This window comes from Heliangelus exortis, chromosome 2 (assembly GCF_036169615.1).
Source record: "Heliangelus exortis chromosome 2, bHelExo1.hap1, whole genome shotgun sequence".
Lineage (NCBI taxonomy): Eukaryota > Metazoa > Chordata > Aves > Apodiformes > Trochilidae > Heliangelus > Heliangelus exortis.
This window is the reverse complement of record NC_092423.1, coordinates 40,807,779-40,827,636: the sequence shown is the minus strand read 5'-3', so window position 1 is coordinate 40,827,636 and position 19,858 is coordinate 40,807,779. Positions and strand designations below refer to the sequence as shown.

At 40.0% G+C, this 19,858-nt stretch overlaps 1 protein-coding gene across 10 annotated transcripts in view; it reads right to left on the bottom strand.

Moving 5' to 3' along the window:
* Positions 1 to 9,066: 9,066 nt before the first annotated feature.
* Positions 9,067 to 19,858, bottom strand: part of HYCC1 (hyccin PI4KA lipid kinase complex subunit 1) — a 42,893-nt gene continuing 32,101 nt past the window's right edge. For 3 of the 10 annotated variants that reach the window (XM_071735718.1, XM_071735717.1, XM_071735721.1), the window contains 2 exons: positions 14,569 to 14,583; positions 9,067 to 13,448 (listed from right to left, as the gene is read on the bottom strand). In XM_071735718.1, the coding sequence (XP_071591819.1) occupies positions 12,892 to 13,448; positions 14,569 to 14,583 (572 nt within the window). In that variant the 3' untranslated portion in view covers positions 9,067 to 12,891. Of the gene's footprint in view, positions 13,449 to 14,288; positions 14,584 to 18,920; positions 19,069 to 19,858 lie in introns of those variants that run through there. The other 7 variants (XM_071735720.1, XM_071735719.1, XM_071735722.1 and 4 more) reach the window with 4 other exon arrangements.

Genomic DNA, 19,858 nt, shown 5'->3' with positions numbered 1-19,858 from the left:
ATTAGTTCCATGCAATACAAACCAATCAGGCTTGTGTGAGGCATTTAGCACAGGACTGTAGCAGCTTTCAGCTCCACCAGTGCTGTGATCAGTAACGTGGCCTGGTACTGCTCTGCCAGGGCTAGTGACATATGGCCATGGACATGCAGATAATACTTAATCACTGATTTACAACAGGGAAATGATAGACTGTTATATTAAATTAACTCACCTTCCTTCCAGCTGACAGGCAGCTGAGCTCTGAATATATATACTTTTTTTTTTTCCCTGCAAATTTCCTTCTCCACAAGCATCATAATTGCTGTAATTAGCACAAATCAACAGTGGCAGCAAAACTTATCATGTCATCTATACAATGCAGTAGTGTATGAAAAGTTAGGATCCATCAGTTTTATTAATCACAGAATAGTCATGGTTGGAAACAACCTCAGATCAGAGAGTCCAACCATACACACACACAACAAGCAAAAAACCAAAATCCCTACAATTTTGGCTACTAGAGCATGCCCTGAAGTGCCACATCTACACGTTTCTTAAATACCTCCAGGGATGGTGACTCAGCCAGCTCGCTGGGCAGGCTTTTCGAGTGCCTGACCACTCTTCCAGTAAATAAATTCTTCCTAATATCTAATCTAAACCTCCCTGCCACAACTTCAAACCATTTCCTCTGGTCTCATCATTATTCACTTGAGAGAAGAGGCCAGCACCCACCTCCCTACAACCTCCTTGCAAATAGTTGTAGCAGCTAACCAGCATTTCTCTTCTATCATACATTCTCATATAGTTCTATCTAGGGTGGTTTTTTTAAAGTTAATTCAGTCACCTGCTATACAAACCTGCAGAAAAATAATATTTTCCAAAGAAATATTAATCAGGATGAGTTCAGTTGATGAGAGGTCACATACACCCCTATGAAGAGCTACAGCAGTATGTGAGAAGTGATACAGGTGCTCCGTGTTTGCTGCTGAATGAGAGATGGTATTTTCTGTCATGCTGTTTCTTTTCCTACAGACTGTGTATTAGTCTGTAGGGAAAAGGCTGGCTAAGCACCCTGAACCTCCTCCTTTTTGACTTTTCTTATGGTTTCCATCTGACAGTCTGCTGTCATAGGTGCTCAGTGATTTATCTGACTTGGCATTTTGATTTGCATGTCAGAATAGTGTAGGGCTGACTGGCAAGGCCAGGGGAGTTGCTGCTACCTAATAACTTGCCCACTGAGCAGATATTGAGAGATTTGAGGAAATGTGGTAAAGTCAGATCACCCTGGGACATCTTCCTTCTGGCAGAAGGACTCAGAGGGTGACTTCAGGACTGTAACCCTGCCACGCTTCACGTCAGCTGTCCAGGTAATGAAAGCTGCAAATAAAAGGTTTAATACAAATATTTTGTATAGCACAGTACAAAAAACCACAATGAAGGCTTGTGTTGCAATCACTTCCAGCCTCAGGAAATGTAATCTGCTGTGATAACTAAAAGCTGAAAGGAGATAAACTGCTGACCTTGTGAGTCACTGGATTGTTCTTGGCAGAAGGAATCCACACTATTCAGAGCATGTACCATGTAAATGAAGCTGGGATGTTACCCAGGTGCCTGCAGTAGGAATTATGAACAGCTCACACTCTGCACTGCCCAGGACACCTGACCTTTCACTGTCAATTCAGAGAAGTCATTGTGACACTGTAGGAATGTCACCCTTTGTGACAATGTAGGAATGCATTTAGCTTTAGCCTTTGGATGTGCATTGGTTTGTCCTTGTACTGACTGGCTGGGAAGGGGACACACACAATGGCAATCTTAGACTTGCTCACATTTTCTTATGCTTGCTGGTCTCAGCTCCCATTCCTGCCCCTCTCCCTTGGTGCTTTTTTCTTTTTTGGGGTTTTATAGTTAAGTAATCTGTACATGTTCACTGTCCAGACTTCTCCATTTCACAAAGTTCACCCTTTAGAAATAAGAAGTCCTTTCACTCAAGGTCTATTTTTTATTCCTTGTCTAAACAACAACAACAAAAAAGATTATTTTCTCAAAATCTCACTTCACTCTAAGCCTTTCGTAGTGGTACAATGATATCTTGTGTGGAAGTACCAGAGCCCCAGCTAAACAAGGTGATTTGTTCCCTAGAAGGGCTCTCTCACCAGCAGAGTTCCCACCTGGGGCTGATTTATGTCTCTTCACAGTTTTATGAATCCATTGCCCAGCAGTATGCAACTTAAAGATGCTCAAAGCCTGAAGCAGCACACCCTGTTCTTGCTTCAGGAACATTTTGTTATCAGTTAAAACTTCCAGAAGCATTAAGGACCTACAATTATTGGTAGCATTTCTCTTCCAATCTATAGCAAGAAAATTTAAGCCTCTATAATGAGGGTTTCTGTAACTATTCCTCTGCCGGGATTACCAGTGTCTCCCCAAAGCTTATAGCAGACTTGTAACTTTATCCCACTAAATCATTTTTACAACCCTTTTTCTAAAAGATTTTAGCCCCAGGGCCATTTTTTTTTTTTTTTACTGGCCACAAACTTCACATTCTGCACTTCACCAACTCTACCTTAAGCTAAGCCTGTTCTTAGTCCCATCGATCTCTCCATGCTCATACTCCACTTACAAAAGCTGTTCCTGGATATTTTTTCTATAGCAAACATTTTCATATACTGCTGTAGCATGCATGGTCTGAGTCTTGTTATAGAAACTCCTTGCATTACTGAAGGAAAAAAAAAAAAAAAAAAAAAAGACACCTTCTAAGTTACATCACTCTCTCCAAACCAGTGAGACAGTTGATGGCTTGTTTGTTTTTCAAATTAGGATCTCTTGTAAAGAGTCAGATCTGCAGCTTGTCCTTGCTCAGGGTGGTCAGGTCAGTTACTGCACACCACATGGGCAGCCTTGCTCCTCCATCATGCCAGACCTGCTGTTTTCATGTTCCTTGGGAACCTCATTCCCCTCTTTGATCGATATTTGCCAATTGTCAGATGTCATCAGAGCTTCCAGCCCTCCACCTTATGAAATTCTCCTTCACACCTTGTAAAGTTAGATCTGACCAAGGGCTGCAGCCTTTGCATTGTCTCTTCCATAAACTTCCTCAGGTACCCTGCTGAGGAACAGCACGTTCACCAAATCTTCTTATTGTTGTTGCTTTCTTCAGTTTGGGGGGCACCCCCAATAGCCAACCCAGTGGCCACTCCCTTTAAGAAAGCAAAAAATTCTTCACCTCACTCACTGTCTCTCATCCTTTTGTTTAAACCTCTGACAGACACAGTGAATTAGTTCCTGATACTTTAGCCTCAGGTACCAGTCACATACTTCTAGACACCAAAACATGACAAGAAAAACATCGATGCTTAAACCTATGGAACAGAGCACAACTGCCAGTTCTACCTGTTCAGAAATGCCCTTCTGTAGTGAAATGAGGCAACCAGGTGCCACTGATTACCAGGTAGGGGGCATGAGCTTGTGTTAAGGCCACCTGTGCCTGATTAGGGCGGGCCCCAACTGCGCATGAGCAGGATTAGGGGGCCAATAAAAGGTGAGGCCTGAGACACAAGCTCAGCTCACTCCTGAGCAAGCCAGCAGAGAGGTTGGTTGGATCCGGAGCAGTAGCACCGAGCCAGGCTGATCAGCCCTGAGGGCAACAGACTCAGGGCACTATTCATGCACTCCTACTGGAACACCTGTTGGGCCTTGGAGTGCTGTGCCCTAAGAGAGGGTCGTCTTGCAACACCCTTCTACTGTAGCATTAAGTGTCCTGTATTTGTTACTGTGGTAGTGCAAGCACTCACACTCCTCTCCAAGAAGGAAAGAGAGGCACAAGTTTTTAGCAGAGGCAGAACACTGGTGGCACAAACCCTGCCTGGGGGGAAGATGCCTGTCCCTGGAAGCAGCTGGGAGCTATGGGAGATGAGGTTTCCCCTAAAAGCTCCACCCCCCCTCTAGTAAGCTCTCAGCTTTATGCCTGTCTCATTTTGTGAGCTTCTTCGTTCACTCAAAACTGCCTACACAGGGACAGGCAGAGAGGAAGTGTGCGAGACCTTCTGAACTGCTTTTAAAGCTTCTGGTTTAGCCTCCCCATTCACCTCTTTTCCCACAGCTTAGCACAAAGTGCGCTTTATACGCGTTCCTCCTTTCAAGCATGAAACAAAACCAGCCCTCAGTACTTGTGCTGTGCAGTGCCTGCTCTTATTATAGTAGGAAGGAATAATTACAGGGATTATGAATGTGGTGCTGAATGTCAAGGCATATTAAGGCTGTTCAGTATCTCAAGATGGAATAAAGATTCTTCCACCTAAGGCGTTACTTTTCTGCCTGAAATTAAATTATGGCATCAAATGCCTTTATAAGTGGATCTACTTAGTATCTAATTTTATTGGCATATTCAAGGAGTTACTCATCTCACTATTACCGGAATTCAGCAAAACCCTTTGTGCTTGCAAGCATCACGTGTTTGGTTTGTGGTTTTTTTTTCCCAATACTGCTCCTAAGGAACAAAATCACTGTCACTCATTGAGAACAGAAAGCAGGTATCATGCTGCAGTCTGTACCACGCATGCCAGACTTTGAGGAAAAGATGGATCATACAGTGTGGGAACCCAGAGAAATGGATGTCCCAGAACTGTCTTTAACTGATTTGTCCATGTAGATGTTTTGCTTTGGGTAAAATGCCAAAGCAATTGACTAAACCCTTTAGAATCTGGATCGCAGTGTTTCCAGGGGATCAGCAGCTGAAGTCCTGCTTGGACTTAATGCAGAGTCTGCTCTGAGACTTCTGCAATTACCTCCCCTCCTGGTGCTTTGGGAGATCTATCTGGCCTCCTGCTGTTCCTCACCACTGAGGTCAGACTGTGGAAAAACTACCAGAAAAGCCCTGCAGCTGGTGATTGCACTGGTCTCTGCCCTCACTCTTGTGGCCACCTGTACAGCTGGTGGCCATACAAATGCCACAGTTCAAGGCTGGCAGCACTGTAATGCATGAGGAAATTGGCAGGAGGCCTTTCTTGGGCAAAGACCAAAAGAGCCATGAAAATCTCTCCTTGGCCCTGCACTAAGCTGGGGAAAATCTGAACACCTGAAACACATTCAGGTTCATGCAAAATTCAAGGACAATGCCTTTCCAACATCGCTTCCTACACTGGTAGATGGAAATAGTAAGTTTGCATGGATAACCAAAGTTCAGTAATGAATTTCACATGGTTAGTGAGGGACTCAAGAAGCTTCTTCTCAGGCTGAGTAGTTAAGAAAAAAGCCTCAGATTTGTCAGAGGATTCAGCTAGACCTGAACAGGTGTCTTTTAGTTATATGGATGCTTTACTTTCTTGCTGCTATTCCACTTTTAAATCCAAAAGCTGCTTAAGCTATTCCATACTTTTAAGTGTGATCCTGAAGCAAAAATGGCAGAAACAGAGACAGGAATGCTATAAAAATATTTGTGCTCTGGCTCTTTCATTCTTCCCTGCTTTAGACATTTAAAAATGCAACTATTTCATGATTACTCAAATAATCCGAACAGACACAGTTTGAACTGTAGCTCCCAGTACCTGTCCCCATTATTTCAAGCTGATCCTTACATCCTGGCAGAACTATTAAACCTGATCTGTTCTTCCTAGACATCTGCCTGCTTGTAAAGCCTTTAATAAAAATCAGACAGCTGCTGACATTCAGAGCTGTGCTGAAATGATTGATGCTGTGCTAAAGCTTATTTTGACTTTATGCAGCAAGAAGGGATTCAGTTCAGTAGGAAGCAGTAACGAGGCAGCCATGCAAAGCCAGTTGTTCAGGATGAGAGACAAGTGAGAGATGGAATGAACACTTTGAGTGTCAGAGGATCTCCCTGTCTCAGGATGTGCTTGGTTTGACAGTGCCTCTGTTTCTCCAGCCAATACAGGGAGGGGTCAAAAAAGAGCTGTTGGATTGGTTTGCATTAATGGCTGAAATGATGAAGATAAATACCAATGAAGTAACAAGTAAAGAGTCTTCTTGAAAAGATTCATGCTGTTACCTTTCAAAAGTCTTTCCATTTTGCAATTTACTATAAGAGATTTCTCAAACACCAACATTTTAGAAGGTCAGCCTGCAGAAAGCTGACATTTGGTATCACAGTTGGATTGCGCTCAATTCTGAAATGTTATTGTATACTATATTATCCCAATCATTCAATCCAAATTATTAGCAGAGTCTGAACTGATGGTTATTAACAACAATGAAACCACATTTCATTTTAACAACAAAAAACTACTGTGATTTAAGAAGAAAAGACAAGGGATACATACAGGATCCTGTACCATTTATATGCAAATTAATTTGCCCTTGGCAGATAGTACCACAAGGAAAACACATCAGTGACAGAACAACTTTGTAGTCACTGGCTATGTTTAATCTTAGATGGTATCATAGGTCATTGACATCAGTACTTGTCCAAGTCTTTGCCAACTCCAACAGTCTTCTCAACAGTTTTACAACCTCCAAACCTTGACTAGTTGAAGAGGAAACCATACGTATGTGTATATATGTATAAATATATAGACACACACAATTTTCAGTATGTTTTAAATGAGTCACTTTTCTGTTCCTACTTTGACAGGAATCTCAGATTATATTCAGGTTTCCTGTGCAAGCAAAGTACCTTTTTCACAAGAAGTGCTGAATGTTCATTCAGTACTTTGCGTCACTATCTGCATTGCAGAAAAATTGCATCCACACTAAGGACTTCCTCTGCCAGTACCTGACGCTCCTTCATTTACTCTGTTCTGTCTTGTGGAGGCAAAAGCTGATGTTTCTTCTCACCTCCTCTGAAACCTGTCCTCTCACACTACCATCACAGTGCAGACCAAGCAACTTTATACAGAGAACTGCCAGACTGAGTCAGAATTAATGACAATAACAACACCCAAGTAGCTTGTCAGAAGTACAGCGTGACTCAGACTAACTTCCACAAGTCTTTCCACACCATTAAATCTCAGTATCATCCCAGCACGTTTAGAGTAGCAGGTGATTAAACACAATCTCATTTGGGGAATCAAGTTACTGAAGCGAGTACTGTGCAATGTAAAGGTTTGTTTCAGAAAGGTTTCTGGAGTCACAGTGACACTTTTCCCACTGTCCCAAGTCAGCAGATATAGTTATTACCTGACAGCTGTGGGTTGGGAGCAAACCACCACACTGAAGTGATCTTTAATACGGAGCTAGGTTAACACAAAATGGGAATAATAATTTTTCCAAACTCCGTGCAACCAACAAGCTGGAAAGTCTGTAGAAACAAATGGCACCGGCTACTAATTGTTTGCATAACCACCAAACATCCCTCTCACTGTGATTTGTCCAGCAGGCTCTCAGGTACTCTTATCCTCCATTATTTTGGAGTAGCATTATTTTCTTTTGCACTCCCTACCATATTGTGGGAAGAGAGGAGGTATTTAAATTTTTGTTGTCTTTTCATTATTCAGTAACAATCCTGGCCTGAAACCATGTCTGAGCCCACTCCCAGCACTGCCTTTACCCCACTGTAACTGAAACAGCAAACCTTACACACAGCAAGGCAATCACAGCATCAAGTCTAACTCGGACTTTTTTGGGAAAGATAACTTGTTCAAGTGAAGTGTTAGGAATGAGCTTTCCTTCTCATCCATTTATATGCATGAGAATTGAGTCTTGCCCATTCAAAAGAGCCAGTTAAAGACTGACACTTGAAAAAATCAAAAAGGAAAAAAACCCAAAACCCACAAAAACATAACCCAACTAAAAAATGCACAGTAAGATCTCCCAATGCTGCCATCTACTACCGTTCTTCCATTCATCCAGGTTTCTCTACAGCACTGGATCAGAGACTACATTTGTAATGGGAAAGACCTTGGAACAAAACACAGAATCACACCTCTGGACCTGCAGAAGAAAACTTGCCTTGCATAGGAAACCTTCTCAATAGATGTCCATGGGAGCCCATCCCTGAGAGAAAAGGGGTCCAGGAGAGGTGGTTGGTTTTTGAGAACCATCTCCTCCAGGATCAGGAATGGTCCCTTCCAACAAACAGGAGATGAAGCAGAAGCAGTGGACCTGGATGTATGAACAAGGAGCTTCTGACTTAGACATGAAAGAGAAGCAAACAAGAAGTGGAAGCAAGAGCAGGGAACCTAGGGAGATTATGGGTGCTATCCAAGCACACAGATGGCATTAGAAAAACCAAAGCCCAATTGAAGTGGAATCTGGCACGGGAGGTGAAGGGCAACAGGAAAAGTTTTGGCAGAAACATCATCAACTGGAAGACTGAGAGTAAACAGGACTCCACAGCTGCACGGGGAAGAGGACTGGGTGACAAAGAATATGAAAAAAGCCAAGGTACTCACTGCTGCCTTTGCTTCTGTTACCAGCAAGAGAAGCTCAGGAATCCGAGGTCTCTGAGCACAGAAAATTGCCTCAAAGGGCTGTGACCAGTGGCAAAAATCCCAGCTGGACACTACAGTGGGGTACTCCAGAGGCAATACCTGGGCCAGGATAGTTTAGAATCATTAATGAAGATGAGTGATGGGACAGAGTTCCCCTTCAGCATGCTTGCAGATAACAAAACCAGGAGAGCCTGGTACCCCAGGGGGGTGCTGCCACTCACAGGGACATGAAGGGGCAGGAGACAAGAGCCAGCACATGAATTTCACAAGTTTAAAAGGATGACACCCAGTCCTGTCCCTGGGGACAACACATAAAGACACATTGCAGATAATGGCTGTGTATCAAACCATTATTATATTTTAACCAGCACAACACAGCACTGGTTTGCCAACATGCAAATTACTGACAGGACAGTCACCCACTTCTGACATCAACCAGTTCACTACTCATCTGCTTCAACTCACTTCTCACCTGTCAGTGTTTCACCCAGGATGTTTCACCTGACGAGGCTGCATTTGCAGAGCGTATGCTCTGTAAAACAGGTATTCAGCATATTTCAAGTAATGTGGCCAACACTACTGTGACTTCTAGATGTGTGTTATGAAAACTGAACAAATATATTGCTGTCTGATGTGTTTTTCAACAAATCCTGCAGAGGCAAAATTCTCTGCTGCACAAGCATTTAAAAAATCATGCAACTTCAAAAAAAGAAAATGTTTATTATACTGCCCCAATTATTAAACACTAAACAAGACAACCCTGTAGTTTATACATTACAAATGTCAAGTTTTAATGTACAATCAAGAGAACACAAAAAAAGGTGAAATACTGCATTACTAAAACACAGGACAGTGTCACACAATGAACTAAAGAATGAGAAAGTGTGGCACATCCATTTAAACTCAGATTCTCAGGTGAAGAGAGACATCTATAGACTGATACAGCTACCCAACATACTTTGGTATTAAGAAATGTACACATCTAGTCTTAAAGGTATTATACAAAAAGCAATATATCACACACCTATAAATTGCACTGTAAGCCTCAAACACTGACAAAATGTATCAGACATAATTAAATTAGAATTTTCTCGAAACCTCATAGAAATCAGAAGACAGCTCCTTAGAGAGAAGTGTGGCTAAACCAGCTATACATTTCAGTACCTGCCAAATCCATCAGGCATTCAAGGCAGGTTCAGGGATATTTCACTCCCTTCAGAAAAGTAATTGCAGCCCTACAGGAAGTGAACAGAGACCATACACTTTTTGCACGAGTGTTACAATTTCTCAGAAAAACAATTCTTCCCCTTTTTAACAATTTTGAAAACACTGGTGTTCAAAGCCATCATTTGAGATAGCATCCTTTGATTTAAACAGTAAGGTCAGTTATAAATGTCAGCATTAGAACAGCTTCTCTTACAATTTGTGATGATTCACTCCTACATAACATTTTCTCTGCAGAATGTTGCAGCCATGTATGATGTCTGGAGTGTATTCATCAGAACTACCCACTCAAGATAGACTACAATATGGGATGTTTTAACAGGTTTTCCTTGCACAGTCAGAAGACCACTACTTTAATACCCATTTTTAATTCATCAGTCTAAAGTGATCAAAGCCCAAGAGCCCAACAGTTTTAAAAATACTGTTAAAAGAATGTATCTCCTTCCTGCCCTACTTCCCCTTACCCTCCAATCCTGTATCATGGATATCTGGACAACAAATTGTTCTGCCCTCCCTCTCCCCCATCCTTTTTTTCTTTTCCATTTTTAATAGAAATAAACACAACTGAAAGTTTTATTACTGAAATCAGACAAGAAGTTCTCTAGATTCAATCAGCATCAAGGTGTGGCATCAATTCACAAAAGCACACTCATTGTTGAAGTTGCTCCAGAGACCAATACACAGATTGAAACCACATATGTATATGAATAGTAGCCTTCCATACCAAGAACTTTCCCCTTTTTATAATTTTTTCAAAAAATATGAAGCTTTATGTAATTTCATTTATACCAATAGAAGCCAATGTCTTGGGCTCAAGCCAGACCAGTTAGAATAATTAGTTGGATAAAATAGAAGGATAAACTAACTTTGCTTAATACTGTTTGACTTGGAGCCAACAGTATTGTAAACATTATGTTACATTATGTTACATATCTACATTTTAGTTCTTTCAAAATTCTAGCTATTTATAGCTTAAAAAGTGACTAAATCTTCCCACCATAATGAACATCTTTTATACCAACACCCACCTTGAAAGAGTGTTTGCTGTGGAGATAACAATCATGATCTAAATGAAACAAATCAGAAGCAGTATAATTACTGTAAAATTCTAGTCCCTTATCACTAACTCACAATCAATTCTGTCACCACAAACATTGGTCAATTGCAATTTTATTTATCTATTCTACTTCACCTTTCCATTGAAAGTAGAGTGTTTCCAAATATTTTCAAATGCTGCAGTGCCAGAGCAGATCAGGAGGCAGCTGTAAGTTCTGTGGTTTACTTCTTTGTAAAAGAGCAAACTTCAAGGAAAGGAAGAGCTCTGCATTCAGTATGTGCAGTGCTAGACAATGTCTGCTACCAACTGCCTAACCCCGTGGTTGCACGTGCATTGCTCTATCTAAAAAAAATGGGCTATGGATATTGCAGAAAAATTTGTAAAAAAAGAGGCAAAATTTTTGGCTGTACAAAGTATTTACAAAGCCATACAGCTTCAAAGAACCAGTTTATTTCACTGGTTTAAGTATTAAACACTTAACAAGACAACCTTGTACCTTATACATTAGGAATGTAAGTTTTTATGTACAACTAAGACAACACTCCACTCTAAAAGGTGGTATTACTAGAACAGGCATGTCACACAAACTGAAAAACATGAGAAAGTGTGGCTTACTCATTTTAAACTCAAGCTCTGAAGTGAAGACAAATGTGTGCAGACTGCTGCAGCTATTTCAGATACTTTGGTGAACACTAAGAACAGTACACATCTAGTCTGCAGTCCCAGGTTTACCTGTCTTTATCAACTATGTCTCCTCATTTCTTTTTATTAATTATCCATCTTATTAATTACTGTAAACCTGAGTAACATTAGCTGCTAAAAAGTTACTTGTGCTTCAGTCTAAAGTCAAGAAGAGCTATCTAAACTAATCTCCAGGCAAATAGGGAAGTCTACCAGAATTTTTGTTTGTTCTGTTACCAGGTTCTTGAAATTCAGGGGTTGCTAGCTGCAGAAATCTGGACAGCTGGAAATGACAATGCCTTATATCTTCATCCTGTTTCTCAACTCATAACAACATTGTCTGTTTATCAGCTACACAGGGCTACTGGAGTGGTTTGTCACCTACTGCTTCTCCAAATTTCTGCATAAGCAGTTTTAATGTCCATTTTTAATTAAAATCTTAACATTATAAAAGTTGGCATCAAACAAGGTCACCACTGGAGGTTAGGTAACCTTCCACAGGCTGTTTTAGAATTTCAAACTAGAAAAATACTAGCTACAAAAACCTAGCAATTACAGTGCTAGTTATATTTACATTATTATTTCCCTTTGTGCTTGCATGTTACCAAAAGTACACATCCTTTGGTAGTAGTCTCATAGTCTCAAGTAAGAAGTTCGTGTTAAACATTCACACTCCTGATTTGTTTGATTCAGTGCAAAGGGCTCATACCTTATTTCCTACATAGCATTGTTACATAAGCACATCTCTTCCCCCAAAATAATAAAAATAGCGATGACAGTGACATTTCAATTAATAGCTTTGTGCCTGATATTTGAGAATCTGAAAGGAAGTCTGTCACGTATTTTTGAAGTCTAAAGAGTGACTTATATAGTGATACCAACTCCCATCCACAGGTACTGTTGCTATATGGCTTTTGGCCCAATTTCAAAGGCATATACAAAAAACAAAATGCATCCATAATTCAGACTCAGTTAGCACACAGAACTAAGACTGCAACATGTACTACCATTACAAAAAATGCCTTATCAAATCCTGAACTGATGCCTCTAGTTTTAACCCTATATGTAATCACAGCTTTGCCATGGCTAAGACAACAGAATGCTTATGTCCTTACAATGCTGTTCCAAAATTTCATGCCCATACTGAGACTCCTCTTACATAAAAGAAGTACTTGCAGTTTTGCCTATGCCAAGTGGTAGGGAAAAGTAGAATCCGAAAAAGAGGCTCTATTTTTTCCCATAGTGTGTATTTGTAACAAGCTGCACGACTTGGTCAGTTGCTAGACAGCCTATCAATGTTTGTTATGTTGGTGAAAGCCATAAACTTCGTATGAAGGCACCTGCAAATAGGAGTATAAATAGAGTAAGTCAAAGAGTGACTTCCCAAGCTATAAGGAGCTACTGCAAAATAACTGTAACTGTTGTCTATCCACTACTTGTGTCAAATGTGAGACTTTATGGGCTTGAGGTTTAAGAAAGTAATGTATAGCACATTAAGGAGCTTAATGTGCCCATGTACCAACCCTCCAAATTTTATTTTTCATATTTACCAATTTTATAGCATCAATCTGTTGACAAAGTTATGCTAATACTAGGAGGTCGTTGCTGATTAGGTTGTTTACTTAAAACTGGAAGATCTGCTCTCTCTGTTCCATATATCAGTTTTTCTTCCTGAAGACTGCAAGCTGAAAACCTGTTTGCCTCTGTACCAGCCACACTACCACGATTATTTGGAACTGAGACACCACTGACCTGTTCAAAGGATTTACTAAACACAGTAGTGGTTGTTCTGGCCAGACTATGGCTACCGGGTTTAGGCAGGGACTGGCTAGTTGTCAGTGTCAGTCTCTTCAGAGAGACAAGCTCTAGATTCTCACTCATAGCTCTCTGAGTTTGTTTTCTTGACAAGTGTTCTCTGCAGCTTTCTCCTTCTTTTTCTTTTCCTCCAGTCTTGCTTCCTCCAGACCTTCGCTGGCTCTTCCCTAAAAGGTTCTTACTGCTCGTGTTGCTGCTGTTAGATAGGGCAGACTGACTTGTATTAGAAGTAGCCCTGGAGTAAAACCCTTCATCAGTTTCAGATACTTCTATCAGATCTTCTTGATTTGCTAAATCAGTATTACCTGCATGATAGAGAAAGAAAGAAAGAATTAGCAATTGACTTTCTCACATTTATTGATTTTATCTATTTCTAGATTTTGATATTACAAGCATGAAGCCATAAAGCAACAGAACAGGGAAAAGAAAACAAAACCAAAAAACAAAACTTACCTATTCTATTACATTTGAGAATTAAAATATAAAGTTACAGCATATAATGCTGCACTAGCTAGATCAAAAAGCATGCCCACAATCTCATTTGCCGTGATTTTGGGGAAAAAATGCAGTCTTGTTAATTCATGCAGGAGATTAGAAACTTAGAGGATACCACACAGAACAAAATATAAATTTTGTTTTGAGCAAGTGCTCCAGTACGTGATTTTGCAAAGCATGTTAATTATAAAAGGGTATAGGAAATGCCTCAGGACACCCAATATGGCTCCTGCATGTTTAGCAACCCAAGAATGCTTTAAGACTGAAAGGTCACTTTCTGCATCATAGGTCTGGTGGTATGAGTTGGAAACTCAAGCACAACAGGAGATCTCCAGTATACCACAAAAGGTGGAATTTGGGAAATCTGAGGTACACAGCGAGATACTTTCCACATCCATTTTGATGGATTCTTCATGCCAGTCATAAATGGAATTTGTAAACCCAATAAATGTGCTTAAACTCAAAGATATGTCAAGTTTCACAGTATATTTTCTCCAGATTAATAAATCAGTCTACTTGCGTGTCACCATTTCTCTGGCACCAAGCTGTGTGAAATACATGCATTTGGATTATTACACATGCAAATATATTAACTGCATACTTTAATTCTCCAAACATGCAGCAGTGACCCTTTCAATCAACCGTGGTACCTTAGAGGGCAGCTACAAGTGTTCTGCTAAAACTGCACTCTGCCAGATGAGTTTATTCCATCCTCCATCATTTTTCTTACAGATTTTTGCCTCCTGATTTCTGGCATGCCTTTGCTGTCAGTTCTAGGGTCTGTAGCTGTTTCCTGTACTCCCTGTAAATGCTGAACATCATTCTCTGCTAGTGCTCTGCTCTTTTCCCCATTCCCGGTCCTCTCTCCAGCCACACTTGTGACACTAATCTCAGGTATGATAAAGTTGCCCAATTCAGTAGCATCATTACCATTCTCTGGTTGTTCTAGAATTAAAGATGGATAAGAAAAAAAAAATAAACACAAACAAAAGATGTCTGAAACAAAACATGAAACAAAAGGCAATAGATATAGATGACTAAAGCATTATGAATTAAAGCAAATGTTCACATATTAACCTTTTGTTAATTAGCAACATTAGCAAGTATGGAATTTTGCTTTATTTTTAAACTGCAGGTTTTATTCTTCCAATTATTGGCCTGTAACCACATACTTGAAAGTCCTATGCTTAATCCTTCAAAACTGAAATTTCTGAAGATCATGCAGCAAACATCCAGAGATTATCAGAAATCAAAGAACTCTCCACAATTCACTTTAACGACTCTATTCTCTGCATCACCATACTTAAGTGAAACTTATTTTTACAATGAAATGGCATATCAACTTTATGTGTTATCATTCAAGACTAGAAGTTCTACACACACAATGTCATGATGCTGCACAGTGATTAGCCTGGAAACTAATAGTGAAACAAACAAGTAAATTCAAGCACCCGTTGACTTACATTTTCTTCCTTCATTTCAAAAAATTATTTTCAATAATAGAGATATTTATGGTAGGAAAATTATCCAGTTACTAAACTCAATTTACTCAACTAAAACCTATGTAGTTTTGCTGCAGTTTTTGCCACCTACTAATAATATACCATACATGTTGATCTCCTCAGCCTAAGCCTCTTATAGGAGCTTACAACCAAATTAGTTTGCAATAAACTTATTTGTGTCACACAAGTCAGTTACTAAGTTCAGTTGATTAAACGAGGATTAAGCTGGGGGTGGGGGGGAAGCATCACAATATTCTGCAGCACTGATTAAAAAACCAAAACAAAACAAGAAATTAAGGCTAAGTCCAATAAAGCTTGGTACTTAGATTTTTATCTGGCTAAGTGACCAACATCAGATATACAAGTCTCAGCCTTGAAAATTGTTTCAAGCCAGTCAGAGATTCCAGTAGACATAACTGGAAGTCCCTATGCAAACAGAAAACTCCATTGCTTCTCAAAATCCAAGAATGAGGGCTGTGTGTAAGCACAAGCAACTTAATAATGATACTTAGTGAAAAAAATGTTATGGTTCCTACAAGGTCCTGCTAAAACAATTCCCAAAGGATACCTGTCTACATTACATGAAGACAGGTTTAAGAAGGATGAACTCTTATTAAGAAAAAAAAGCTAAAATAAGAATGAGAGTTGAAACTTCATGGAAATTCCAAGTATTTACAAACTACACTCTTAGTGACCTGTTAGCTGCACAGTGTTTGAAGTATCCTCAGTATCTGAAGGTCTTTTTAAAAATATTCAGAATTGCATTATCAGCACTATCTTGACAACCTTGCAAAACTGCATTTAGATGACCTGGAGAAGAAAAAAAAGCCATCCAATTCAATAGCACTAAATAATTTGTTAGTAAGTGGTAGCTATTAACAACTGACGATAAATACTATCTATCTGTAATTAGATGGATTCATTTTGCATTTTACCTTTAGTACCTCTAAAGTACCTACCTTAGAAGTCCAAATTCACAATACCAATTAGACTTTTTAAAAGTCTTTCTAAGTAATGGTTCTAATGAACCAGGAACAGGGTTGAGTATCACAAGATTAAACGTTACATCATTGACTATTTTTCAAAACTGATTTTACTCCAGAGTTCTAGCTAAGGTAGCAAGTTTTAATGTCTGAAAAAATTCTATACTAAACTGAACTTTTAAAAAGATTAAAAAATAAAATGCTTCTCAGCTGGAAGTGTGATTTGCTGTAATTCTTTTATTTTATTTATTTTTACACAAATAGCTAGTGGTTGAAAATTGTGGCCCTTGCTTCGCCAAGGGATATTTTTGCTTTGTCAGATCTTCTGCCCCACATTATGCAAGATCAAACTACCTCTCTGATGTCTCCTCCAGCTTCCTAATGCATTTGCATAACTAATTTTTATTATATTGAAGCATAAAAATGAAACCATCAAATATATTTTTCCCCCCTCTTACATCATGGGAGAGAAAATAATGGTCAGGAGATACAAGGTTTGCCATCTGATTTCTGCCAATTCCAGTATTCATTTTAATTCAAACAAGCATCTGTAAGCACAAGCTTCATTATTCTTTCTGTATGCTGACCCTGAGGATCTATTCCCTCTTTTTTTCATCAGGGATTGTGGGCCACTGAATTATGTTACTAGGAAATCTGAAATCAGATCATCAATTCTGACTTTAAAAAGGCTTTTCCAAGACCCAAACAACAATTTTGCTAGTATTTTATAATGAAATTTTTTTGAAGAGTGGCTGAAGCAGTAAATAGAATCACTGAATGGTTTGGATTGGAAGGGAACTTACAGATCCACCCACTTCCAAGCTCCCTGCCACGAACAGGGACACCTCCCACTGGACCAGGTTGCTCCAAGCCCCATCCAGCCTGGCCCTGAACACTTCCAGGCAGGGGGCATCCACAGCTTCCCTGGGCAACCTGTGCCAGCATCTCAGCACTCTCACAATAGAGAATTTTTTTTCTAATATCTTGATCTACCCTGTTGCAATTTAAAACCATTACCCCTCATCCTATCACCACATTCCCTTGTAACAAGTCCCTCCCCAGCTTTCCTGTAGGCCTCTTCAGGTACTGAAAGGCTGCTCTAAGGTCTCCCGGGAGCTTCCTCTTCTCCAGGCTGAACCACCCCAACTCTCTCAGCCTGTCTTCATAGGAGAGGTGGCTTCAGCCCTCTGAGCATCTTCGTGGCCCTCCTCTGGACTTGCTCCAAGTGCTCCACACCTTTCTTACGATGGGAGCCTCAAAGCTGGATGCAGTACTGCAGGTGGGGTCTCATCAGAGCAGGGTAGAGGGGGAGAACCCCCTCCCTTAATCTGCTGGTCACACTTCTTTTCATGCAGCCCAGGATACAGTTGGCTTTCTGGGCTGCAAGCACACATTGTCGGCTTATGTTGAGCTTCTCATCAACCAACTGCTCCTCAGGGCTGCTCTCAATCCATTCTCTGCTCAGCCACTATTTTTGCTTGGGATTGCCTCAAATCACGTGCAGGATCATATGCATGGGTCTACAGGCACAGAACAGTTACCATTTAAAACAAAACAACTGCAGAACAGCCAAAGACATCATAGACTCAGTTTTGACCTTTAAGCTAGCCTAATGTTTATATAGCCTTCAAATTTCCAAGTACTTGTGTAACCCGCTAAACAAGTTTCCCTCCACCAAATGATTTTATGATTTTCTTCATTAAATCCTATACTACAGAGGCAAACCCAAAGTTTTCCCAATAATGTATGCAAAATGTTGCAAAGTTGGTTTGTTTGTGTTTTTTTTTTTAAATCCTTGATCTCTTAATCCTCATCCCTAAACACTGACTACTATTCACTTGGGTCAAACTAACTAGATTATCACTGTTCCTCTCAACTCATCCTGCTTTGAGACTCCTATAAAACACAGCATTCCCCTTTCCTATTAATCCTACTATTATTCTCCTCTCCCTTTCACCTTACTGTTATCTGGTGAAGGCCATATTTGCCTCACCCATTTCTCCTTGAACTTCACCAAGCATCATCCTCCGCATGAAGGCAATAATTGTAAAAACTTCTAGATTTCTGTATTTGCTGAAAATTTTGCTTTCTTACAAGGGTGTTTCCTATACTGATTATGTAACGTTTTAATTTCTTTTCTTTTTTTCTGTAAACAAAGACAAAGTGCATGTTTATTCTAATGCAGTTCCAATTATTCTGAATGAACTAGAATCCAGTATCCCTCATCTCTCATCCTCCTCCACTACCTCATTTGAACAAGCATCAGAACCACTCAAAATAGCTGATAAAATTGCCAAGCTTCAGAGGGCATTTGTCCATTTAAAAGCTGAGCTATCATACAGTTTTCCTCCACTTGGTAAATAACCTCTGCTTAACAACCATAAGCCTGAAGAAAGAAAAATAAATAATAAAAACTAAAATGGTCATAAACAGTTTTGAAATTTCAATAATCACTTGCTACTGGACCTCACTCAAGTTAAAGACACTAATGTTTTGCTCCTCACACTTGTCTGATATTTTTAGCAGTTTTAAATCAATTGAAAAGAAATTTGGTTATTTTAACTCTGCCCTCCACTCTCTCTGGAAGCTTACTATTGGTACTACAACCACCTGCATAATACTCACTCACCAGAGTGACTATTATCTCTGTCATTAAAGACATCTTCTACCAGCATTTTTATAAATAATTTTCTTAATACTGACCTGACTCACCTCTCAGTCCTTTACAAATAGCTTGATTTTTCTAACCAGATTGTACATATGCTACAAAAGCTCATATAGTACACAGACAAAAAAATTTATGATGCTTCTTCAAAATCTTTATTGAATCTATTATAGGAGCCCTCTTATCTACACTCACTCACTTAGCCTGCCATCAGAACTACGACGACAGCAGAACACGCCTCGGCAAATTTTGGTAGCTGCTCCAGTGGCTCTTCCCTTATCTGAAGATGGCAGAAGAAGTGGAATATAATGTTTCTTATTTTGCAGTACATTTAGAACCACTCTTTTTCTACTTCTCAGCTCAGACCTGTGTTCTACTTCATGAAAACCCTCATATTATTTGCCCAAAGGTGTTGGTTTTGGCTGTGTTAAGAGTTCATTTTCTCCACAGTAGGCAGCATGGGGCTATGTTTTGAATTTGTGCTGAAAGCAGTATAGATCATACAGATGGTTTTGTTATTGCTGAGCAGTGCTTAGACAGAGTCAGGGCCTTTTCTGCCTCTCACCATCCCACCAGCAAGCAGGCTGAGGGTGCACAAGAAGATGGGAGGGGACACAGCTGGGACAGCTTGCCCCAGCTGACCAAAGGGATATTCCATACCACATGACCTCATGATCAGCAATAAAAGCTAGGGGAGAAGAAGGAAGGGGGAAACATTCAGAGTGATGGTATGTGTCTTTCCCAGTAACTGTTCAGTGTGATTGAGCCCTGCTTTCTTGAAGATGGTTGAACCCCGGCCTGTCGATGGGAAAATGTGACTGAATTTTGTTTTGCTTTGCTTGCATGCACAGCTTTTGCTTTAACTATGAAACTGTCTTTCCGTCAGCCCAGGAATTCTCTCACTTCTACTCTTCTGATTCCCTCCACATCACTGGGGAGATCTGAATGAGTGGTTGTGTGGTGCTAAGTTGCTGGCTGGGGTAAAGCCACGAAACCAACACCTAATATCCTTCTACCTTTAAATCCTATTCTTATTTAAATAACCTCAGACAGATGAGATTCTGCAATAA